This window comes from Cnephaeus nilssonii (genome assembly GCF_951640355.1).
Source record: "Cnephaeus nilssonii genome assembly, chromosome: 23".
NCBI lineage: Eukaryota > Metazoa > Chordata > Mammalia > Chiroptera > Vespertilionidae > Cnephaeus > Cnephaeus nilssonii.
The window spans coordinates 9,624,857-9,646,930 of NC_137094.1; the positions used below are offsets into that span (position 1 = coordinate 9,624,857).

The window sequence follows — 22,074 nt, forward strand, 5'->3', positions numbered from 1 at the left end:
GGGGAATCAGCGATCCCTCTCGCAGGTCTGCGGACTGATTCCGTGTCTCACCAATCAAAAATAAGAGTTCCTTTCTTTGGAGAATTTCAGCCAAAGCCATCTATGAGACAAGGACTTGAAAAATGTCCTAGGGCGGCCACAGAAATGGAAGCAGATAGGGAAGATGTTTAGCTAGTAAAGGGGTTAGAGACATAGGAAGCAGAGCCAGGAGGGCACTCAGAGAAAGGTTTGAAAGGGAATCATCAAAACACGAGCAGCAGAAACTCAGAAGCAAAGAAACGTAAAGACTCAAAATGCCCAGCAGTAAGACTCTGTACCTCCGCCTGGATTATTCATCTTCTTCCCAGCGTCTGCTGTGCGCAAGGACCCAGTCTCATGGTAGACTTCACAGAGTTGAGTGTAGAATTGAATATTGACATATTGGATATAGTACTCGATGACTATTTGCCAAATTGGATTGAAAAGTCAATAATCTGTCCCTGACCTTAAAGACCTGTTGCGCGAGTACACAAAAGGCATGCTGTTGATGTGGGCTTGCATTACGGGGGAGAGGGATTCGCTAGGATAAAAGGAGCATGCTTCTCTGATGGCGAGGAACTGGAACCCAGTGGTAGGACCGCCTTCCTTAGACACCTTTCAAAAAGGCTGAACACATGCTCTTGGAAAGCTCCCTGACAAGGACCGGTCTGTTTCTGTATCTCCTACAGAAGCTCAGGTTATGCCAGGCATATAGGGAGCCCCAAGAGATACCTGGTGAACTGAACTGTGTTACGGCCCAGAGGTGGGCCAACCCAGAAAAATCAGCACTAAGCGACAGAGCATGGGATGTCCATATCTCCATTTGCACATCTAGACAGATGTACCTAGAAATTTAATTTTCTTCTTCCTCAAAGAGCCCATCATATCACATAGCTATATCTAAAGATACCTAACTCCACATCTATTATGGGTGATACTGTTCCGTTCATATAATCCCTATATTTATCTATATCAATGTGCCTACAGAGGTATAGATGTGTGATACAATTGGATCTTTAAGAAAATAGAAAATTAAATTTCTATCTAATTTTATCTCAGCCTCATCCCTATGAGATATAGAGAAACAATTTTAATATTTCCATTTAGTGGATTTGGAAATCAGGGAAAGAGAGATTCATTCATTTGCTTGAGTTAATTGTGGTCAGCAAACTAGTTGCCAATATCCCTTATATTCAGTTCAGTATATTATTCCCATGACCACACTGCTTCTATTAACATGTGGAAGATTTTCACATATTTAACCCCCAAATGAAAAAAAGTGACAAGTCAGACATAAACAAAGAATCTCAGCATATTAACCCGATAACCTAGGTATCTACTATCTTTCTCAGTACTCACCGCTACTGTGAAAGCACGCACAGGGGAGATGCTAAATGTCGGGTCCTCTGGCCTCTCCTCGTAGACCACGTGGTACCGGGAGATGATGCCATTGGGAGAGCCTGGCTCCGTCCAGTTCAGCAGCACTGAGTGAGCACCGGTGGCCTGAGCCCAGGGCGCCGGCAGGTCTTGGGGTGGGGCCTCCAGTGTCCGTGCTGAGGTCCACAGACTCGCCACCGAGCCCCTGGAGTTCTGGGCTCTGACCTGGTATTCGTAGAGCGTGAACGGCCTCAGGGTGCCCGCAGCATCGGTAAACCTGAAGGCTCCTTCTGACCAGACAAACACCAGGGCCTCCTCGTCAGAGCCAACAGGACGTCTGAAAGGGAACCCAGGCGGTCAGGGACAGATGCACACTTCAAAGCCAGGTGGGCAGACAGAGGAGGACATGGCTTTGTAGGAGATTTTGGTATCAAGTCAACTTTTCAACGGTCTCTTCCTCGTATCATGATGGAAGGAGACCAGATGGAAGAGTTCACCAGAGGCCTAATCGAATGCCATTTTCAAAATATGATTTAAACATATAAATATATTTGGCTAATCTTAAAAAGGGAAACATTACCCATAATCACATTTTTTTGTATTAACTTCCAGACTTTAAAAAAAATTACACATGCAAATACAGGGTGTCCCCCCAAAATGTAGACATTAAGAACACTGCTTCTAATGCTTATAATCAAGGATCCTATATAATAAAAGCCTAATATGCTAAGTGTCCGGGTGTCCAGTCATCCGTTCAAACCAATCAAAGCGTAATATGCTAATGATACGCTAAGGCTGCTCAACTGCTCGCTATGACATGCACTGATTACCAGGGGGCAGATGCTCGGACTGGTAGGTTAGCTTGCTGCTGGGGTCCGGCTGATTGGGACTGAGCCCAACAGGCCTGACACGCCTTGGTGCCCTCCAGTGTCCCTCCCCAGCCACAATAGTGCACTGGTGGGGTCCTTTAGCCTGACCTGTGCCCTCTCGCAATCCGGGGATGTCAGAGAGCTGGTTTAGGCCTGATCCCACAGACCAGACCAAGGGACCCCACTGGTGCAAGAATTCATGCACTGGGTCTCTAGTTAATTATAATTAAGAATTAATTCCAATGGGTTAAATCTGTGTAGGTTTGCAGGGGCTGGCCTTTGTACGTGAGGCAGATACTAGGTACCTGGTGTGCCACTGAGAGGGATCCATTCTAACGGACCACAGGGCTCTCAGCCAAGGTCTCGGCTCATGGAGTGTCTTCAAGGGTGTTTGCTAGGAATGTAATACAGCAAGCGAACATACGAACTTCTATGGGGAGATAACATTTTCCATTTTGTCTGGCTTCAACCTTCCTATGACAATTCAATTAATTTTTTATTAAACTCTCGTGAATTCCCACACTGAGGTGTAGCCATGGTTGTCATAAAACTGACATTCTTAAAAAAAAAAAAGGCCTGAAAGTGTGAATTTAAAAAATGTGTACTATGTAAGAGATGGAGTATTATGATGTTAGTCTCAAGTTTTATTCACTGATACAACGAAAGAGTGCAGCCTGGTTAAGATTTTCTTATCACTACTGAATAGTTAATAAACTCATATTGTGGTGAGGTAAGTATTTTATCTGTGGTGTTAAAAACAGAATATCTTGTGTCGGATAAGCTCTGAACAGAAGAGGTTGGCCAGGCCACAATTATTCCTAGTTAAGATTTGGGCTTCAACTGTTCATTTAACGGGACGTGTTTCCTCTTGAGCTCTCTGTGGGGAGAGAAATCATATTTTAAGATCTCTGAAAGCCAAATGGCTGTGCTATGCTTAAACTCATCTGGGAGACTTCAATAATACACCTTTCCAACTAGAGTTCATTAAATCTGGCTTAATACTAAAAGGAAAAACAAAATAAGTTTTAAAACTAATCACTATGTACTTGAAAAGGGAGTCATACTGATGCTGTCTTACTAAAACAGCCTTTTAAAGAGCTCCCTGCAGCCTGTCAGTCACTGAGCCTCTAGGCTATCAGATTGACTGTCGTAGGACCACAGTGCTTGTGTTCCAGTCACCCTGACTTTACTTAATAGTGACCCCAAAGTGCAAGAGTGATGCTGCCACCTCAGATATGCCCAGGAGAAGCCGTAAAGTGCTCCTGTAAGTGAAAAAGGTGAGGACAGTAAGATGGTTTAAGAGGGAGATTGAGAGAGTCCTCATTGACTAAGTTTTATTACAGTATCTGTAATAATAAAAGCGTAATATGCTAATTAGACCGGACATCCTTCGGGACGACCTTCCGGACGAAGCTGGGGCTGCAAGGGAAGCCTGGGTCCCTCCCGGGTGCCAGAGGGAAGCCGGTGCCGGCAGCCGGGGGAAGGAAGGCCTACTCTTGCATGAATTTCATGCATCGGGCCTCTAGTACCGTTATAATTGCTCTACTTGATTAGTTATTGCTCTTAATGTCTTACTGTACCAAATTTATAAATAAAACTTTGCCATCACTATGTATGTATAGGGAAAAATTTATCATATATAGGGTTTGTGACTATCAGTGGTTTCAGGAATCCACTGCGGGGTGTGTGTCTTGAAACATATACCCCTTCAATAAAGGGGAACTACTGTATCAAATTAACAGGAAAGCTAAACAGAAGCAACCACAGTTACAGTCTTGTCCATACCAGGTTACTGTTTTGTTGTTGATTTTTAAAGTCATAAAACATCCTATCTCTGTATTGGGGCAGATACTTCTTAATGGGATGGTATCACTAACAACAGAGGGGAATTAATGCCCTGCCAGTGTGGCGCAGTGGTTGAGCGTCGACCTATGAACCAGGAGGTCATGGTTTTATTCCGGGTCAGGGCACATGCCCAGGTTGCAGGCTGGATCTCCAGGGTGGGGCGTGCAGGAGGCAGCTGATCAGTGATTCTCTCTCATCAGTGATGTTTCTATGTCTCTCTCCCTCTCCCTTACTCTCTGAAATCAATAAAAAAATATACTTTAGAGAATTACTGAAGAGAAATCATTGGGGGAGAGGGGAAGTTTGCAGAGAACAGAGTGACACGCATTTTCAAAATGGGTTTGGCAAATAGGTTTCCTACAATTTAATGAAAATATCTGCACAGGCCAAACCCCGGCTTTGGGTTGAGCTAAATGTGTTTCCTTTGGTGGGGCTGGAAGACAGAGGCGGCAAAGGATGAAGCAGAAATTGCAAGCCATAACCTCCCCAGAAACACTGCAGGCTTGTGGCCGTAACTACGGAAGGAGCTCTGCGCAGTCCCAGGATGAAAGCAAACTCTGTCTACATCCTATTTCCGTCCTTAGGAATTCCCGATTCTGTCCGCAGCTCTCTGAGAAAAATGTGATATTGCTGTTGTCTAAGCACATTTAGACTGCGGCCGGGAGCGCCGACGAGTGATGCATGCCCATGTAGGTGAATATAGTGATGGTATCTGGCGGCCCGGTGCGCCATTTCCATTTCACTTTAAATAAAAAACAAAATGTATCTGTGTCAGGCAGTGCCCTTCCCCTGTACGCGGAGGCATCACACGGGCCACAATTATGATTGCGGAGTGATTGTGTCACATTGCAGGAAGGTTTATTGCTTTTGAGCTGGCAAGGCAGTAACACATTCTGCTGCATATTACTCTTTAGATCATTGTTTGCCTGTGACGAGAATAATCAAATGCCATCAAACGCTGTCAAATTCAATTTACAGTATTTTTCATCGAAGCGGGCTTTCCGCATCCCATTCCCCGTTTTCCTGCTCGGGAGTTGCCACGGAATAGCCGCCGTAATCACGGGCTTTATTTACAAAACCGACAGAGTGGAGCCGCGTCCCGGTTTGGAGCAGACACTTTATTTCCCTCCATTCAGGGTAGGAATAGGACGTGGTTCTCTCGTGCAATTAGCATTAAGGGGGTGAAAGAAATCCACTCCAAGAGGGTGGCCAGCTTAGAGCCCTAACAAAGGTGCTCAGCATGAAAGGAAAATGTGCATTAGCCATGTTTACAGGTGCGTGTGCATGTGAGTCAGAACTCTGCCTCCTCAGCCCAGCCGGCGTGGCTCAGTGGCTGAGCATCAGCCTATGAACCAGGAGGTCACGGTTCGATTCCCGGTCAAGGGCACATGCCCGGGTTGTGGGCTGGATCCCCAGTGGGGGGCGTGCAGGAGGCAGCCGATCCATAATTCTCTCTCATCATTGATGTTTCTTTCTCTCTCCCTCTCCTTCTCCCTTGCTATCTGAAATCAATGAAAATATACTAAACAAAAAAATATTCTTCTAATCAACGTCTGCTGAGAAGGAATTTGGCTTGCTCATTTTGGGCAACGCCACCTGCATAACCGGAAATGCAGGAATACTTTTCCCCCGTCATCATTTTCTGACAAACCCTCAGCGAGTCACTGAAGATTGCTCTGAACCAAAGGGTTTCAATGTCTGAAGGTGCAGAGGGACCCGAACCCCGTTTCATGATGTGGCCAGGGCGCTGGACCACACGAGGGAAGGTGTGAGGCCGCTGAAAGGAGAGACTGAAGTTGCTGACGTGGGGCTGAGGGGCTGAGAAGGAACGTGCTATGGTCTGATGCCTGCTGTGAAGACCCTGCTTCTGGAAGGGATTCTCACCTGCAAATGGTCTATGCCATGTCTGCCCTGCAGGCCTCTTCCCTACCTTAGATGGCGCTACGGTCCCAAAGGTGGTGCCCAGGTCCCATCCATATGCTGAATCTGAACCCCCAATGTGATGGCGTTAGAAGGTGGAGCCATTTGGGGGTGTCTAGGTCATCAGAGTAGGTGGAGCCCCTATGAATGGGATTAGTGCCCTTATAAAGGGACCCCACAGAGCTCCCCAGCTGTTGCCACCAGGTGAGGACACAGTGAAATGACTGCCCTCTAGAAACCAGAGGTGGGCGCTCACAAGACACTGAGTTCTCCCGCGCCTTGATCTTGGACTCCCCAAGAACTGAGCAATACATGTTTGTTGTCCAAAAGCCACCTTGTCATGGTATTTGTGTGTTTACAGCAGCCTGAACAAATTAACAGAGTCAGGTGCTTTGCCTCTTGACTCTGTTTTTGTTTTACTTTCTTCCCCATCCCATCCCATGCCTGCCTTATCTGTCTGTCTCTCCCTCTCTCATTCTTTCTCTTCTTCCCTGGATCCATCCATTTCTCCCTCCTTCCCTCTGTACCTCCCTCCCTCCTCAAGATTCATTATTTATTTAAAGGAAATGTGAATTTAAAGCCATGTCCACGCTGATCAGATGAAGACAAGATCGGAGAGAGTAAAAACCCTTCACCCCAAATGCCCGTGGTCTCTGTCTCTCTCACTTCCTTACTCTCCTCACTCTCTCTCTTCTTCCCCCTCCCCTCTCTTTCCTTCTCTCCTTTCTTTCAGTTGGATACACTCAGTTCTGCACATCCTGCTGCAAAGAGGCTGTGTTAACACCATCAGTTCTCTGAGTGGGAGCCATGCGAACAGGGACTCGGGGCTGAGCCCTCCCCCTGCTCAGGTATGGGAGGCCCCGCTCCCCCTGCTCAGGTATGGGAGGCCCCGCTCCCCCTGCTCAGGTATGAGAGGCCCCGCTCCCCCTGCTCAGGTATGGGAGGCCCCGCTCCCCCTGCTCAGGTATGGGAGGCCCCGCTCCCCCTGCTCAGGTATGGGAGGCCCCGCTCCCCCTGCTCAGGTATGGGAGGCCCCGCTCCCCCTGCTCAGGTATGGGAGGCCCCGCTCCCCCTGCTCAGGTATGGGAGGCCCCGCTCCCCCTGCTCAGGTATGGGAGGCCCCGCTCCCCCTGCTCAGGTATGGGAGGCCCCGCTCCCCCTGCTCAGGTATGGGAGGCCCCGCTCCCCCTGCTCAGGTATGGGAGGCCCCGCTCCCCCTGCTCAGGTATGGGAGGCCCTGCTCCCCCTGCTCAGGTATGAGAGGCCCCGCTCCCCCTGCTCATGTATGGGAGGCCCCGCTTCCGAGGATGAGAACAAGCCTTGCCAACCTCCACGTGGCAGGTGGTGGGGAGCCTTAGACTTCCCCCCCAGACCGGGTCCCTCCTCTAGGATGGCCCTGTTCCCGGGTCAGGGAGCCGGAGAGGATGCTCTGCCCCTTCATCAGAGGGAAGGCTCTGCGGCTCTGAGGTCTCCTCTTTCAGACCCGGCTCCGGCAGCGGGCACATGCCGGCTGAGGCTTCCCCCTCGGATAATGCGTCAACGTGTCCAGTACCAAGCTCAGTCCGCAGTGGGTGCTGCACAGATCACCAATTCCCACCCCTCCCTACGGAAACAGAAAACGCATCGGATTCTGCAGCCCTGGAACCGCACACGTTCTGGAAGAATTAACCATAACAGTGATGGTCCACGTCACCTGTGAATGAAGTAGTGGGTGACGACTCCGTTTGGCTCTTTGGGCGGCATCCACGTAACCTCAATGCAAGCGGACCCCAGGGCCCTAAGAACAGGGGGGCTCAGATCCATTGGGGCCGCTTCCGATGTTCTGACAAACATCCCACTGCTCACTCCACAGCTTCCTGGGGGGAAAAAAAAATCAAAAACTTTAGTAACTTACCAAGCGGGGAAAAGATTTACATATGCATATAGAAGGGTAAGGATATCATGAAAATCATTTTATCTGAACTTTCATATACACATTTCTACACATATTTTAGGTGAGTACTGTAAACCTCTACAGAATGTGAATATTGAAATACAGAATCATTTTTGGAAGATTCAGTAATTAATTAACCACATCATTACAGAGGCATAGGCAAGAAAGCTGATGCTCGTCTGAATTGAGGTTCCTCTAGTTCAGTGGTCGGCAAACTCATTAGTCAACAGAGCCAAATATCAACAGTACAACGATTGAAATTTCTTTTGAGAGCCAAATTTTTTAAACTTAAACTTCTTCTAATGCCACTTCTTCAAAATAGACTCGCCCAGGCCGTGGTATTTTGTGGAAGAGCCACACTCAAGAGGCCAAAGGGCTGCATGTGGCTCGCGAGCCGCAGTTTGCCGACCACGGCTCTAGTTCATCATAGTCCTTCTAGCAACAAAGCGATAATGTGATTAATTTTTTTTCTTTCTTGTGCTGAATTTCTTAAGTTGTGACCTACACATCTTCTATGCTCTTAATCTTTTTTTCTTTTGGCCAGTATTTTAAAAGAATGATCATCTCTCAACACACAGGAATCAAACAATTAACTTGAAGGATATTGGATCTTCATAGCCTAGATGGAGGGACCCAGAGGGACAGAAGTTGATTTTACATGTAAATCAGGGGAACATCAATGAAAAGCTATTTCCATGTTGATTTGCTGAAGACCAGATCAGGGACAGAGAAGTGGGCAAACTGAGTCACACTTTCAGAATGAAAGGAGAGCAAAATCACTCACCCGCTCGTCCTAACCAACTCTAAGGGAACTATTACTCACCTGATGCACAAAATAAACTAACAAACAGAACAGAAACAGACTCACAGACACAGAGAACAGACCGACAGCTGTCAGAGGCGAGGGGGCGGGGGGCTGAATGCAAAACGGGGAGGGATTAAGCAAAGAAAAACTCAGAGACACAGACAACAGTCTGGAGATTACCAGAGGGAAGGGGGTGGGGGGAGTAGAAGAGGGGAAAGGGGGAATAACTGGTGATGGAAGGACACCTGACCTGGGGTGGTGAGCACACTATGCTATATACAGATGACATATTATAGAATTGTGCACCTGAAACATAAAATTGTATTAAGCAAAGTCACTGCAGTAAATTAAAAAACAAAACAAAACAAAAATGAAAACAAAACAAAACAAAAAACTAGAAGTTCCGCCCTAGCCGGTTTGGCTCAGTGACAGCCTGGGGACTGAAGGGTCCTGGTTTCTATTCAGGTCAAGGGCACATGCCCAGGTTGTGGGCTCGACCCCCAGTAGGGGGCGTGCAAGAGGCAGCCAATCAATGATTCTCATCATTGATGCTTCTGTCTCTCTATCCCTCTCCCTTCCTCTTCGAAATCAATAAAAATATATTTAAAGTCAAAACAAAAAACCCAGAGGTTCCTATGGGACATGTAACACTGTCTTATATTCAACATTTCTTTAACCTAAGATGAAATACACCAATATGAGTTACATTTTTCCTTTTCTTAGCAATTGGGTGTTACATAACATAGAACATTTAAGGAAGAAGGGAGTGAGAGAGGCAGATGACTTCACTGACCACTAGTCTAAGCCACACAACTCAAGGTGACAGGTTATGTACATGAGATAGGGGTCAGGGAAGTACCTTAAAATACCTACGATTCATTTGACTCATAACTCAACTTCTAAATAATGCCCCCCTTCCCACCAGCCCCTCCTGAATAAAATTTAAATAGAACCAAGGTGACCACATTGCCCACGCAATTTTTGTAATACCCAATTTGTCTTCTACTACCAGTGATCCCTCTATGCGATGCAGGTGTTTTTCCTTTCAAGGGCCTGATAAAACAAGACTTTGCAAAACCACTATTTTAATTCTATATTTAAATATTCATGATTTAATGTGAAGAAATGCATAATGCTCCACTCAATACCAGGCGCTGATTTTTCTGGGTAAATAGCTCAGGACAAATGAGAAATGAAATGCTGGCCTTTGTATTTGAATTAAGAATCTATTCCTTCTTTTTTTAAATATATAAAATGTGTTGTGTGTTTTTTTATAAAAGCCCAGAACAAGCATCTGAAAGACATTCACCATTTTGACAGGCTTGTATCCTTATTTCATACGATGTAAATGGAGTCAAATTTCCCAGCAGGATGGACTGACGCTGACCCACAGCAGAGGTGACAGGTGCCACGCTGCCAGCATCGAGTAGGACACTGTACTCCACGGGCACCTGGGGGATCAGTATCCCTTTAGAGAGAGAGAAAGAGTAAAAACATGTGTGTATGCTGCACAGAATGGTCAACAAATGTCTGTCTCTTAAGAACAACATATATTTAAACTTTTATAACATAAAGGCATATTACTGCTTAATATAGCAATTAATAACGGCATGAAACGTAAACTGGGAAATACTAGAGTGCATATTCCAAAGTAATAATTGGGCATCACCATTAAAAACACACAAATGAAGTATAACAGTTCTTTTCAAAGAGATACTCTGCAGGCAAATAAATACAAAGCACATTTCACCTTTAAAAAGTACAAGGCAATTAGAAATGGTGTCATATGCTTTCCTAAGCTTACTCTTAAGGTATACAGTATACATATCCCCACCAGTTTCGCTTGTGACAATAATTTTTCTGTAGGCATTGTGTACGCATCCAGTCTGACACGGATCTTTGACATAGTAGCCCATAAAGTATCCAAATCAGAACCTACCTAGAGAATTCCCAGCGCATTAATTATGGAGTCAGGACAGTCCACTCTGTCAGTGAGACTTATGGATCTGAATACGTATGAAATTTGGGTTTGAAAACTGTCATTTTTCACAATGCATCCCAACGAAAGGAGGTCTTGTCATGTTAGCCTCTTCACAGTCCAGTCATATGATTTAATGTCTGTAAGCTTTATTTGGTCACGCTCAACATACACACTGGCTCAAGGGGAGGAATGGGCCTTGAATGAGGAACATAATAAGCTTTCCCATGAAATTTTCTCCTTGATCTGATGATCACAACATGTGTGGGTTTAATTATTTACCTTTGCAGTACTTAAGTGTAACTGTGTCATAGAAACAATGAATTCTACAGCACAGGACTCAACCCACAAGACGAGGTCTGAAGAATGCAACCTGGTCTTGCTTTTGGCAGCTATAGCCTCGGTGTACAAACGGCACAAGAGGCGGTACAACCCGGAGATGCGGGAAACTTGTGAAACAGATAAAAACAGGAGTCTCAGAAGGAAATACTGATTGCAGGCAAAGGCCTGGTCACGTGTTTCCTTTGGAAAAGTGCTAGATGTGCTGCACTCAGACTGAGAATTTTAGCTTTAAATGCAGAACCTCCTTGTTAAACCACCTTTTACATTTTAATCCTCACCCGAGAATATTTTTCCATTGATTTTAGTGAGAGTGGAAGAGAGAGGGAAAGACAGAAACAACAACGTGAGAGAAACACATTAACTGGTTGCCTCCTGCATGTGCCCTGACCAGGCCCGGGCTAGGGAGGAGCCTGCAACCGAGGTATGTGCCCTTGACCAGAGTAGAACCTGGGACCCTTCGGTCCACAGGAGGACACTCGATCCACTGAGCCAAGCTGGCTAGGGCTCTTTTACATTTTAAATGTAAAGCTTCCTGCACACCCACTCCTGGGGATCGGGCCTGCAACCAGGGCAGGGAACCTAACCAGTGACCTCCTGGTGCACTTGACGATGCCGAACCCACTGAGCAGCCCTGGCCGGGCTAGACGCAGTCCTGATCTAGCTTTAGACATGGCTAGCCAAAGCACGAACCTGCAAAGACACTTTTCACATCTTGGCTAATCCGAAGTCAATGTCCTTCACGTACACCTAGGAGGTGTGGAGGCGGAAAATGCTCCTTGACGCAGCGAGCATGTCAAACACTGACACGCGTGCAGGAATGAGGCCCCTCCATTGTCACAACTTCCAGGACTGCGACAGGACAGCCCCCGTGTCCCCGCCAACCCCGTGCCATCGGGAAGGAGTCTGAACCGGCCCAGCCCCCTGGTATTCCGATGGCGAGATGGATTGAAGTGGGCATGTTGGGGAAAGTCAGCTGGGAAGCCCCGAGACCAGGTGAGCCCCCGAGCTCGTACATGTATGTCAGACGGCGAGGAGCAGGGGAGAGCCGAGTGAGCCCGTTTACCCTAAGTGCAGATGGCAGCGGCGCCATTCGGCGTCAAAGCTGCCCGTCGCCGGTGACAGGCTGCCAGGGCTCATTTCCCCGCGCGCTAAAGAACAAGGGGCCCGGTGGTTAATATTCCTCGCAGGGCCCCCTTTCATAATTTACAACAACTAGATGCTGATAGGTTATTTAACATTTATGAAGTTAAGATGTAATCAGAAAAACCCTGATTACCTTTACAAATACAAAAGTTAAATTATTCCTCTCTCTCCCTCTCTCTCCCTCTCTCTCTGGTTTCATTTCACAGCAGGTGCGTACTTTACAATGGGACGAGTCAATCAATCCTTAAAAAAATATTTTTTAAAGAGCTGGAGCAGGAACAATTCTAACAGGAAAACTATTAAGTCAACTTGATAGTCTCATTCACTTCAAAACGTTGGTTGCACTTAACATACTGCTTTGAAGAAGTCAGCCTACATTCATTCTCCTTGGTCCAGGTAGGAATAGCGCGGTTATGTCCTCTTGTGAAAGTGAAACACACATCCACACCAACTACATGGGCATCTTACACAGTCTGTATAACAGTTGCCATCTTGTGCACTCTGCCCCATTACACAGCAGCGTTCTTGGCAGGAGGGACAACGCCTCATTCTCTATAACCCTCCCAGTGTCCAGAATCACACCTTACCTGTGGGTGGGGCTCAGGAAACATTCTCATGTCAGTGATAATGAACATATGAATTAATCTATCCAAATGCAAATGAACTGCATCCATGAAGATTAAGCTACAAGCACCGTGACCCTAATGGGTTACTGGTGAACTACCCTTGAACTACTTTGCCCTCGTTCATATGTGCGATAGCTACAGCAAAGTTTGTGAGCTTTTGGTATCAGATAGAATGCAGAAAAAATCATTCACTTCCCGCACTGTTTACACAGAAAAACAGTGAGAAAATACAGCACCGTGGATGTGACCACAGAATTTGGAGTCAGGACTCACTGTGATTCGGCTCTGACACCGATGTGACTAACCAAGAAAAATAGCTCATCACATCCACATTGACTTTCCTCATTAGTAATATAGGGGAAACCATAGGCCACTACAAGATGCACTGAGCATTCACTGAGATATGTGTTAATCTTGCAAAAATGCCCAGTACATATCAGAACTCAATACAGTAAGATACATTTAGTAAACTCCCAAAGCAAAGGCAACTAAAGCAAAGCAAACAGTGGGACCACAGCAAACTAAAAAGCTCTGTCCAGTAAAGGAAACCACCAACACAATGAATAGGCAGACTATGAAATAGGAGGAAATACATATAAGCTACATACTTGATAAGGGTTAAATATCCAAATATACGAGAAACTCATACAACTCAATAGCAAAAACAGCAACAACAAAAGCAAGCAAACAAACAAATAAAAATAATCCAATTTAAAAAATGGGTAAAGGACATGAAGAAACATTTTTCAAAAAAAGACACACAAATGGAAAGGTGCAATCCTTCAATTGTAAGATGAATAAGGTCTGAGGATCTCATGCATAACATGGTCACTATATTTGAAAACACTGTGTTCTATAATTGGAATTTGCTAATATGAGTTCTGCATTTCTCCTGAAACTCACCACTGCTTGTCACTTGGTTATAAGAAAAGTGAAACACTTGCCAATGTGGAATCATCCCATTTAATGCAACATGGATTCTTAGAAATCTGAATGCCCATTTTCCCTTTAAGTGGACAGTATCTGATCTAATACACTGCAGCCGGTGATCTAACAGGACACCAAGTGGCCCAGTGTCTACAGAAAGGCCATACTGTGGCTAGCTACCCTTTAATCAAAACTTGATTAATAAAAAACATTTATATTCCTAAGCAATATTAATTGAAATTTCTCAGTAGAAGAACTGTCGCCAATTCTTTTCTTTAATGGACTCAGAGATACACGTGGAAGGAAAAGCACAAGTATTCCGACATTGTGCGTTAAGCCTAAATAACTCACCATCTTTAGGGAGGAAAAGTGTGTGCTGAGTGCGATGACATTGTTAATTAGAACATGATTAAGGGCTAGCGGAGTTCAAAATACAGTCATCACCTTGATAAATGAGAAAGGCTCATTACTGCATCCAGAGCTTAAATAATTTTGAATGTTTAGATTCTCAAACAGCAGGGAGATCCGTCGCTATTATTCTGAGTAAACCATTTGTGTACCATGAAGTAATCTGCTTCCTAATTTTCTATACATTTTCACCCGTTAAGGCAGCGTGGATCTGCTGGTTTCTTTCATATCAATGTGTGAGTCCTGACCCAAGGTTCAGAGCTGGTGAGAGGTGGGAAGACATGTTTGGGAATAAACCAACCTGGTCTACATCGTCTACAGATTTGAATAGTAATGGCCAGCATGGACCCAGTGCCTGCTAGATGTTTTGTAATGCTATCTGGCTGACTTCACAGAACAGCAATGCAGAGTAGGCATTTCATCTCTCTTTCACAGAGAGAAATCTCAAGATATTTGTAAACTGAAAACCCACTTAATTGCCTAGGTCAGTGGTTGGCAAACTCATTAGTCAACAGAGCCAAATATCAACAGTACCACGATTGAAATTTCTTTTGAGAGACAAATTTTTTAAACTTAAACTTCTTCTAATGCCACTTCTTGAAAATAGACTCGCCCAGGCCGTGGTATTTTGTGGAAGAGCCACACTCAAGGGGCCAAAGAGCCGCATGTGGCTCGTGAGCCACAGTTTGCCGACCACAGGCCTAAGTATTTTTCTATAGCCAACCAACCACCTTGACTTAGTTCTCTGAGCAACTTACTTATGTGAGGTCCCTCTGTCCATAGAGACCAAAAACCAAAACCCACATAAAAAACCCACCCAGTTTATTTCCCCACTATTTTCACTTTGGGCATTCGAAGGAAACTGGTTTATGTTTTTGGAGAATCAGTTTTACTGGGTGTGGGTGATTCATAGCCCCTAATCTTGCGGGACCTTTAAGAAAGGTTTAGCTTCCTCGATTCCATCTAAGAACTTGTTTTAAAAAATATTTTTATTAATTTCAGAGAAGGGAGAGGGAAAGAGAGAGAAACATCAATGATGAGAGAGAATCATTGATTGGCTGCCTCCTGCACAACCCCTACTGGGGATCAAGCCCACAACCTGGGCATGTGCCCTGACCAGGAATCGAACCGTGACCTCTTGGTTCATAGGTCGATGCTCAACTACTGAGCCATGCCAATTGGGCTATCCAGGAGATTCGTACTCAGTAAATGTGGGGTTGAGTCGCTGTCTTTGCATAAGCTTTCCAGGTGATTCTTATGCTCATTCAGGTTGAGAAACTCCAGGTATGGGTGGCTGTGCCCATTTCTCAACTCTGCCTATGAAGTAATATCTTGTAATGGCAGGAGGCTCTGATCTATACCCAGACAGCTCCTGATTGTGAGCAAATAAACTGCTCACAGTCATTACAGGTTTGTTTTCTTCCTGTTTAAAATATATATTTGTGACAATCCAGGAACAGAAAAATATTTTTATTATCCCAATCAAAACACAGCATGAGGTACTTCCCAATAAAATCAACCGTAGATTATACACGAGTCAAAATCACCTGCCTGTTTACTGAGTTCGAAATCCTTCTAGGCACCGGGAAAAGAGTGTAATTTAAGATTTTAATCTTTCCATATATTACAGGGTTTCTGTAATGGATTTTGTGCATCTGAAACTAAAAGATTGACAGGTCTGGATATTATAGATTTATTAACCATTGGTTACACGGGCAGAGTTAGTGTGTAAACCTTTTCTGCAATAGCCCCAGGGCTGGGTTAGAATGAGCAATTTCTGCAAAGCTTGTGGTAGACAAGAGTTAAGATTCTATTAAAGAAGCAAAAGTTGTATTATATGTCACAATGATCCTTTTCTAAATGGAAACATTTTTCATTAAACGCAGATATAGGATGTTGAACTCAAACAAAAATGGCAAAATACTGGAAAATATGAAAGAATTCTTAAAAATGGACTAACCCACTCCTGCTGTTTTATCGTCATGAAAATGGGGCCTTGGGACCTAGCAAATGTTGGAGCAAATACATTTTTAAAAAGTGAGTAATTAAAGGCAAAACTAATTATTTGAAAATCACTGCCACTACCTAAAATATTTCAAACCAGATAATGCCAATTATATATATTACCTCATTCAGTCTTTAGAAGGACCCTATATAGGCAGGAACTGCCATTTTCTCATTTTACAGATGGGGTGACGTCAAGTCAGAGAGAAAAAATGGCTGTTTAAGGTGGCATCGCTGGGGATCTGAATCCTCGTTTTCTCATCCACCCCACTTTGGGTGTCTTAAAAAAAAGAGGTTTCCAAATCCTTACTAAGTGAGAAGTCTTCAGATGATCAATGGCCACTTAGGGGTGTGATAATGTTAAAAGCGCAGGTGACTTGGTGAGCCAGGGACCTGCCTGGTCACATGGCTCGCTGAGAGTCTGGCTGGTAGAGGATCCTGGTCTGAGTGTGAGAACCCGCCAGTCAATAGGGTGGATCTGGTGTCAGACGGGCTATGTTCGGCCTCATTTTCTGTGACAAGAAAACACGATGGAACTACTAAAATGCCAAGGAGCAATATGCCATAGGTCGCAAGACAGCGATGCTATTCCGAGAAAGTAGAAATCAGTGCATTGATATACGTGTGAAGAAGCAGACATTTTTAGGCTCTGATACTTGAAATAAAGTGTTGCTTTGATAGAATAACATATATCTGTGTATCTATATGTCTCTATCTACACACCTAAACCTGTATCTATCTATATGTAGGTATGCGTATATAACTTACACATGCACAGCTGCAAAAGTGTGGCTTGGATTATTTTGTTTATATTATTCAGGAAACATGATTTCCTTCTGATTTCCTAAATTCACACACATAAAATCCTTACTTGCAATTAATGTCCTCTAAAATGTTTCTCACACACACACACACACACACACACACACACACACACACACAGTATTTATTATATTTATTTATTTACCTGGTGGGGTCCAAGCTACGAATACGGAGTAAGGCCCGATCACGGTGATATTGTGTGGAGGCGGGATTTCCCCTGGTGTCAGGAGAGGTGTTTGTACAAGGTACTCGTCACTAAAACTACTGCCGCCTCCCGTTGTGGCTTCCAGCTTGTAAATGTATCTAAATCAGAAAACAAAGAATGCTGCAAGGCAACGCACGAGAGACCTGAACGAAGGTCGCTGGCTTTTCTACCCACGCTGAGTCCTAAATTTGCGGCAACTGCAAACTCCTTGTTCCCTGTTCAGAAACTGTGCCATCGACTAGGTAGTTCATCTAGTATGGGCAGGATTGCCTGCAGATAATCACTATTGCTGTCCTTCCCCACTTTATTTTAAATAATACATCTTTACTGATTTCAGAGAGGAAGGGAGAGGGAGAGAGAGAGAAACATCAGTGATGAGAGAGAATCATCGATTGGCTGCCTCCTGCACATCCCACATTGGGGATCAAGACTGCAACCTGGGCATGAGCCCTGACCTAGGATGGAACTGTGTCCTCCTGGTTCATAGGCTGTGACACGTAACCACTGAGCCACTTTATTTTTAACCCTCTAGCAATCCATTGCTTTTCTTCAAGACTTCAGGAGCATCCTGGAGTGTGCTAGTACACTGTAGAGGATTCCAATTAATCTTCCCCATTTTTAAATGGGTTAGAGTTCAGGGAAATATGTTTAGAGGAAGATGTTTCTAAATTGATCTGCCATTCTCTACAATAAAACTAAATTGATCTTTATTCTCTGCAATGAAACATCTGTTGATCTAAAATATATCTTGTCTCTGCTGAGAAATGAATTGCAAATAGGTGGATTTCCCCCCTAAAGCCACTCAGGTCTATAGATAGTGTAGCAAGGAGAGAAAACATTGCACCAGAAGAAAAGGTAGTTGATGTAAAACAAAACTCTTTAAATTTCTTTTAGTGCTAGTTTAGGAATGCATGTCTTTGAAGATATGACAATTTTTAAAGTTTAATACTTAGTGTTTTTTATATACTTAAAAAATTCTCATGCTTTCAAGTCATCTAGAAGAAGTATCCTGAAGACTAACATAATGAGCTAGCTCTTGGATCATTGACATCTGAAATGGATTCAATGATCTCATCAGCTATTCAATGGCTAATGAATGAGGAGATTAACTAATTAACTGAATATTGTTTCAGTGGGAGATACACTCTTTTCAAAGCTGAAAAAGCTAAAAATCTAACTGCTTGATTGGCGAAGTTTTCTCTTAGTTTACCTGCTGTTGGGCGCCAGGTTTTGATCAGTGAAATGCTGGTCCTCGCTGCCCCCCAGGAAAACCGAGGTCCCATTACGGATCAGCTGATACTGAGAAATGAGGCCGTTGGGCCTTTCTGGAGGGCTCCAGTACAATTCCACGGCTGTTGAATTGATGATAATGTGTCGAGGTGTCGCCCACACGCCTGGCAAAAAATAACACAATGAGGTTTCAGTGTTAGGATACAATACACACCTCATCAACGTCATAGCATACTCAGATGCTCTTATCTGTTGATAAAACAAATCTCAGGGCAAATGAGATTTTTTACTTTGGAGGGGAAATGCATAATTGGGTATATATATATATATATATATATATATATATATATATATATATTTATTTTTGAATTGCCCTTAAGAAGTGAATGTCATCCAAGAAGGGATGAGAAATTTCTCTGACGTGGCTGCTACTCTGAATGTACTGGTAATCAAGACCTGAGGGAATATGTGAAAGCAACATAGCCTAGTATTTACCTGAATTATCCACGTCACCAAATAAGCCTCCTTTCTCTTTCCCTCTCTGACACCATGTGCTGTTGCTTTTCCTCCTTTCTCTCGGCCACTCCCTGCAGCCCCACAGGGTCCGTTTCCCCTACTGGACCTCAAAGTGGCTTAGTCCTCAGAGACCTAGGTCATCGCCTTTCCTCTTCCCTCCCTTCCTCTCCTTTTCGCTCCTCTTTCCCAAAACTCACTTTCTACGTGATCTCCACACAGTCTTGGTTTTCTGGATCATCTGCATGCAGAACACGCCCAAGTGCCAATCACGAAACTGAAACTCTCTCCCCAGCGTCAGTCTCATGAATCTAACTGTCTACTTGACACCTCCATTTGGATGACTAATTACATATAGGAAACTTCAAACATCCAAAACGGAACTCCGGGTTTTCCTGTCTACAATCTGCTCATTTCCCGATGTTGTCCGTCTATTGGGCCAAAAAAGTTATTCTAGAGGCTTTCACTTTTCGCACCCTCGAATGCAATCTATCATCAAGTCTTGCAGGTTCTACCCTGAATGCATATCGTTCTCTATATTTTTACTGCCATATTTCATTTTAATATTTAGAAAAATGCATTCTCCCTCTTTATATATAGGCACACACACACACACATATATATGTGTGTGTGTGTATATATATATATATATATATATATATATATATATATATATATATATTATATGCATGCCAATGCAATCTTTTTAAAAGCATAGATTTTTATTGATTTCAAGAGTAAAGGAAAGAGAGATAAAAACATCAATGATGAAAGAGAGAATCATTGATCAGCTGCCTCCTGCACAACTCCCAGTGGGGATTGAGCCCACAACCAGCGCATGTGGCCTGACTGGGAGTTGAACCATGACCTCCTGGTTCATAGGTCAATACTCAACCACTGAGCCATGCCACTCAGGCCAATGCAACCTTTATAAAATATATAACCCTTTAAAAATGATTCATGTAATTTCAACTCCTTATGCTAGCCTGGGTGGCCCTACACTTTTCTGGCTCTGGCCTACCAGGCACTCTTCTCTCCATCCACAAAAGACTCCTTTCTCCCCAGAATGTTTCAAGTTCTTTCCCACCTCTGGGCTTCTGCACCTCCACTCCCTCTGTCTAGAACACTTTGCTCAAGACACCGTGATATTTTTGCATTTGAACTACACAGTTCAACAATATGTGTACATATCTTGTCAGGGAGGTCTTAATTAACCTCCCTTCCCTAACTCTAACTTGAATCCTATAAAATGATCCCAATCTAGTTCCTCTCTATCATATGCCCGTTTCTGTTTCCCGTTTAACACTCCTAGCATCGTATTCCTCTTCTTTCTTTGATATTATCATTATCTTCATGTTGTTATGACCGTACAGTTTACTTCTTTCCACTGTGTCAGTACAGTTTGCTCTGTGGGTCTTCCCTGTGTTATATGCCAGTTTTTGTAGATATCACAATGCCTAATAAATGCTGAATGAACACATTAGTTGGAAATAGCTCTCCTGTAAATTACTATGCTAAGCTTTCCAAGCAGTTCCAGCAATGACAGGGATGACTAAGACGTGGCTCATTTCTTTTAGGAGTCTACCATTCTGTTTAAAGGATAAAATATGTGCACAAATAACTGTTATTCCAGGTCAAACATTCAAGTACTCTTACAGATGTACAGACATCCTGGTGGAGAACCTAATGACAAGGAAGTTCAATCCCACCACTCCATGTTGTCACCTAGGTATGTTCTGAAGGGACATTGTCACCCTCTTCTTCAGCTTTAAAAACGCAGTTCAATATTAGGTTCTTTTTAACGAGTAGTTTTTGCTTGATTGTCTCTCCTGGGTAAGTTACTCAGTTACGGGTAAGATCCTGAAACTTTTAAAGAAAAATTTTCAGGAAATTCAAATGCAATTTATTTAGCAGCATCCCGAAAAATTTTCAGGAAATTCAATGCAATTTATTTAGAGTGATTTCAAAATGGCTCAGACTTGCTGATTGTCTAAGGAACAACTTGTTCCCGAGAAGGAAGCAGTTCATTTTGTTCTGAAAGCTTGCTCTACCTTAGATACTTGGACAAACCCACAAATCATAGTGTACGTTCTTTTTTCTGAGTTTCTGTGCCAACAGCAGCCAGATAACTCAACCAACTAATTAGAGTTCTGACTTTAACATGATATTAATTTGTTGGTTTAAGAGAAAGTACAAAAATTCATTCATAATCTTCTTCCCACAGTCAAGTCTTAGTCACCTTGAAGGGATGTACTAAAAATCAGCAAGATATGAAAAAAATATATATTTCTTAGCTTCCAGTTTAACCCAATCAATACAGCCTGTGGATGTGGAGTAGTTAATGAAATAAAATGAAGCAACATTTTGGGTTTGTGTCATGTTCTAGGTAAAAGTTGAGTTTAATATTTGTACAAGCTCTGCTCATGTTGGCAACAACCCTGTGTCCACTGGTTTGGTTTGTAAGAGGAACCTGAAATATGAAAAACCAAAGGCTATGTTTTTACTTCTATAATGATACGGAGATAGTGTTATCTTGGCAGCTGCAAGGAATCGTTGACAGAGTGAGACCACCTTGGGTGAGATGTCTTAATGAGTCCAAGATGGAGAATCTGTCCCTCTCTGAGCCTGAGGTGGCAGCAGAAAACCCATTCTACATAACAGAAGGGCTGAGATAAGGCAGCTCAAGGGAAGAAAATACATGGGCACCAGGGAAACTGCCTTGAGTGGGTAAGCTAGCTGAGAGGACAAGAGCGAAATTCCAGAAGGAAGCCTTGGTGGGTCTTTTGACATCATAACTACCAAAAAAGAATTCCTTTGGAATTCATCTTGAGTGCCATGTAATATTACCCACTCTCATGTCCCTAAACATCTTCATTCCAACAGAAAAACCCCAATACTTATTGTGGGTTGGCTTTTTTTTTCTGGAAGAAGGTGAAGGGAACCAGTTTTCTATTAGATGATGTCAGGGAGGAAATGACATCCGGACTATGTACTATTTGTTAATTTATTAATTTGGCATTCTACCCAACGTTGTGTCATTTTCAGTGTTGGGCCATTCTAAAAAGAAAGCAGCAATCCAAATTCATCCACTATTTGACTAAAGGAATTT

The 22,074-nt window shown here is 43.7% G+C and overlaps 1 protein-coding gene across 1 annotated transcript in view; it reads right to left on the minus strand.

Moving 5' to 3' along the window:
- Positions 1-22,074, minus strand: part of USH2A (usherin) — a gene marked incomplete at its 5' end in the record, with an annotated part of 397,572 nt that overhangs the window by 49,266 nt on the left and 326,232 nt on the right. Inside the window, 5 exons of the mRNA XM_079763761.1 lie at positions 1,378-1,732; positions 7,723-7,885; positions 10,077-10,235; positions 17,163-17,320; positions 18,433-18,616. Of these exons, the coding sequence (XP_079619887.1) occupies positions 1,378-1,732; positions 7,723-7,885; positions 10,077-10,235; positions 17,163-17,320; positions 18,433-18,616 (1,019 nt within the window). The remainder of the gene's footprint in view (positions 1-1,377; positions 1,733-7,722; positions 7,886-10,076; positions 10,236-17,162; positions 17,321-18,432; positions 18,617-22,074) is intronic.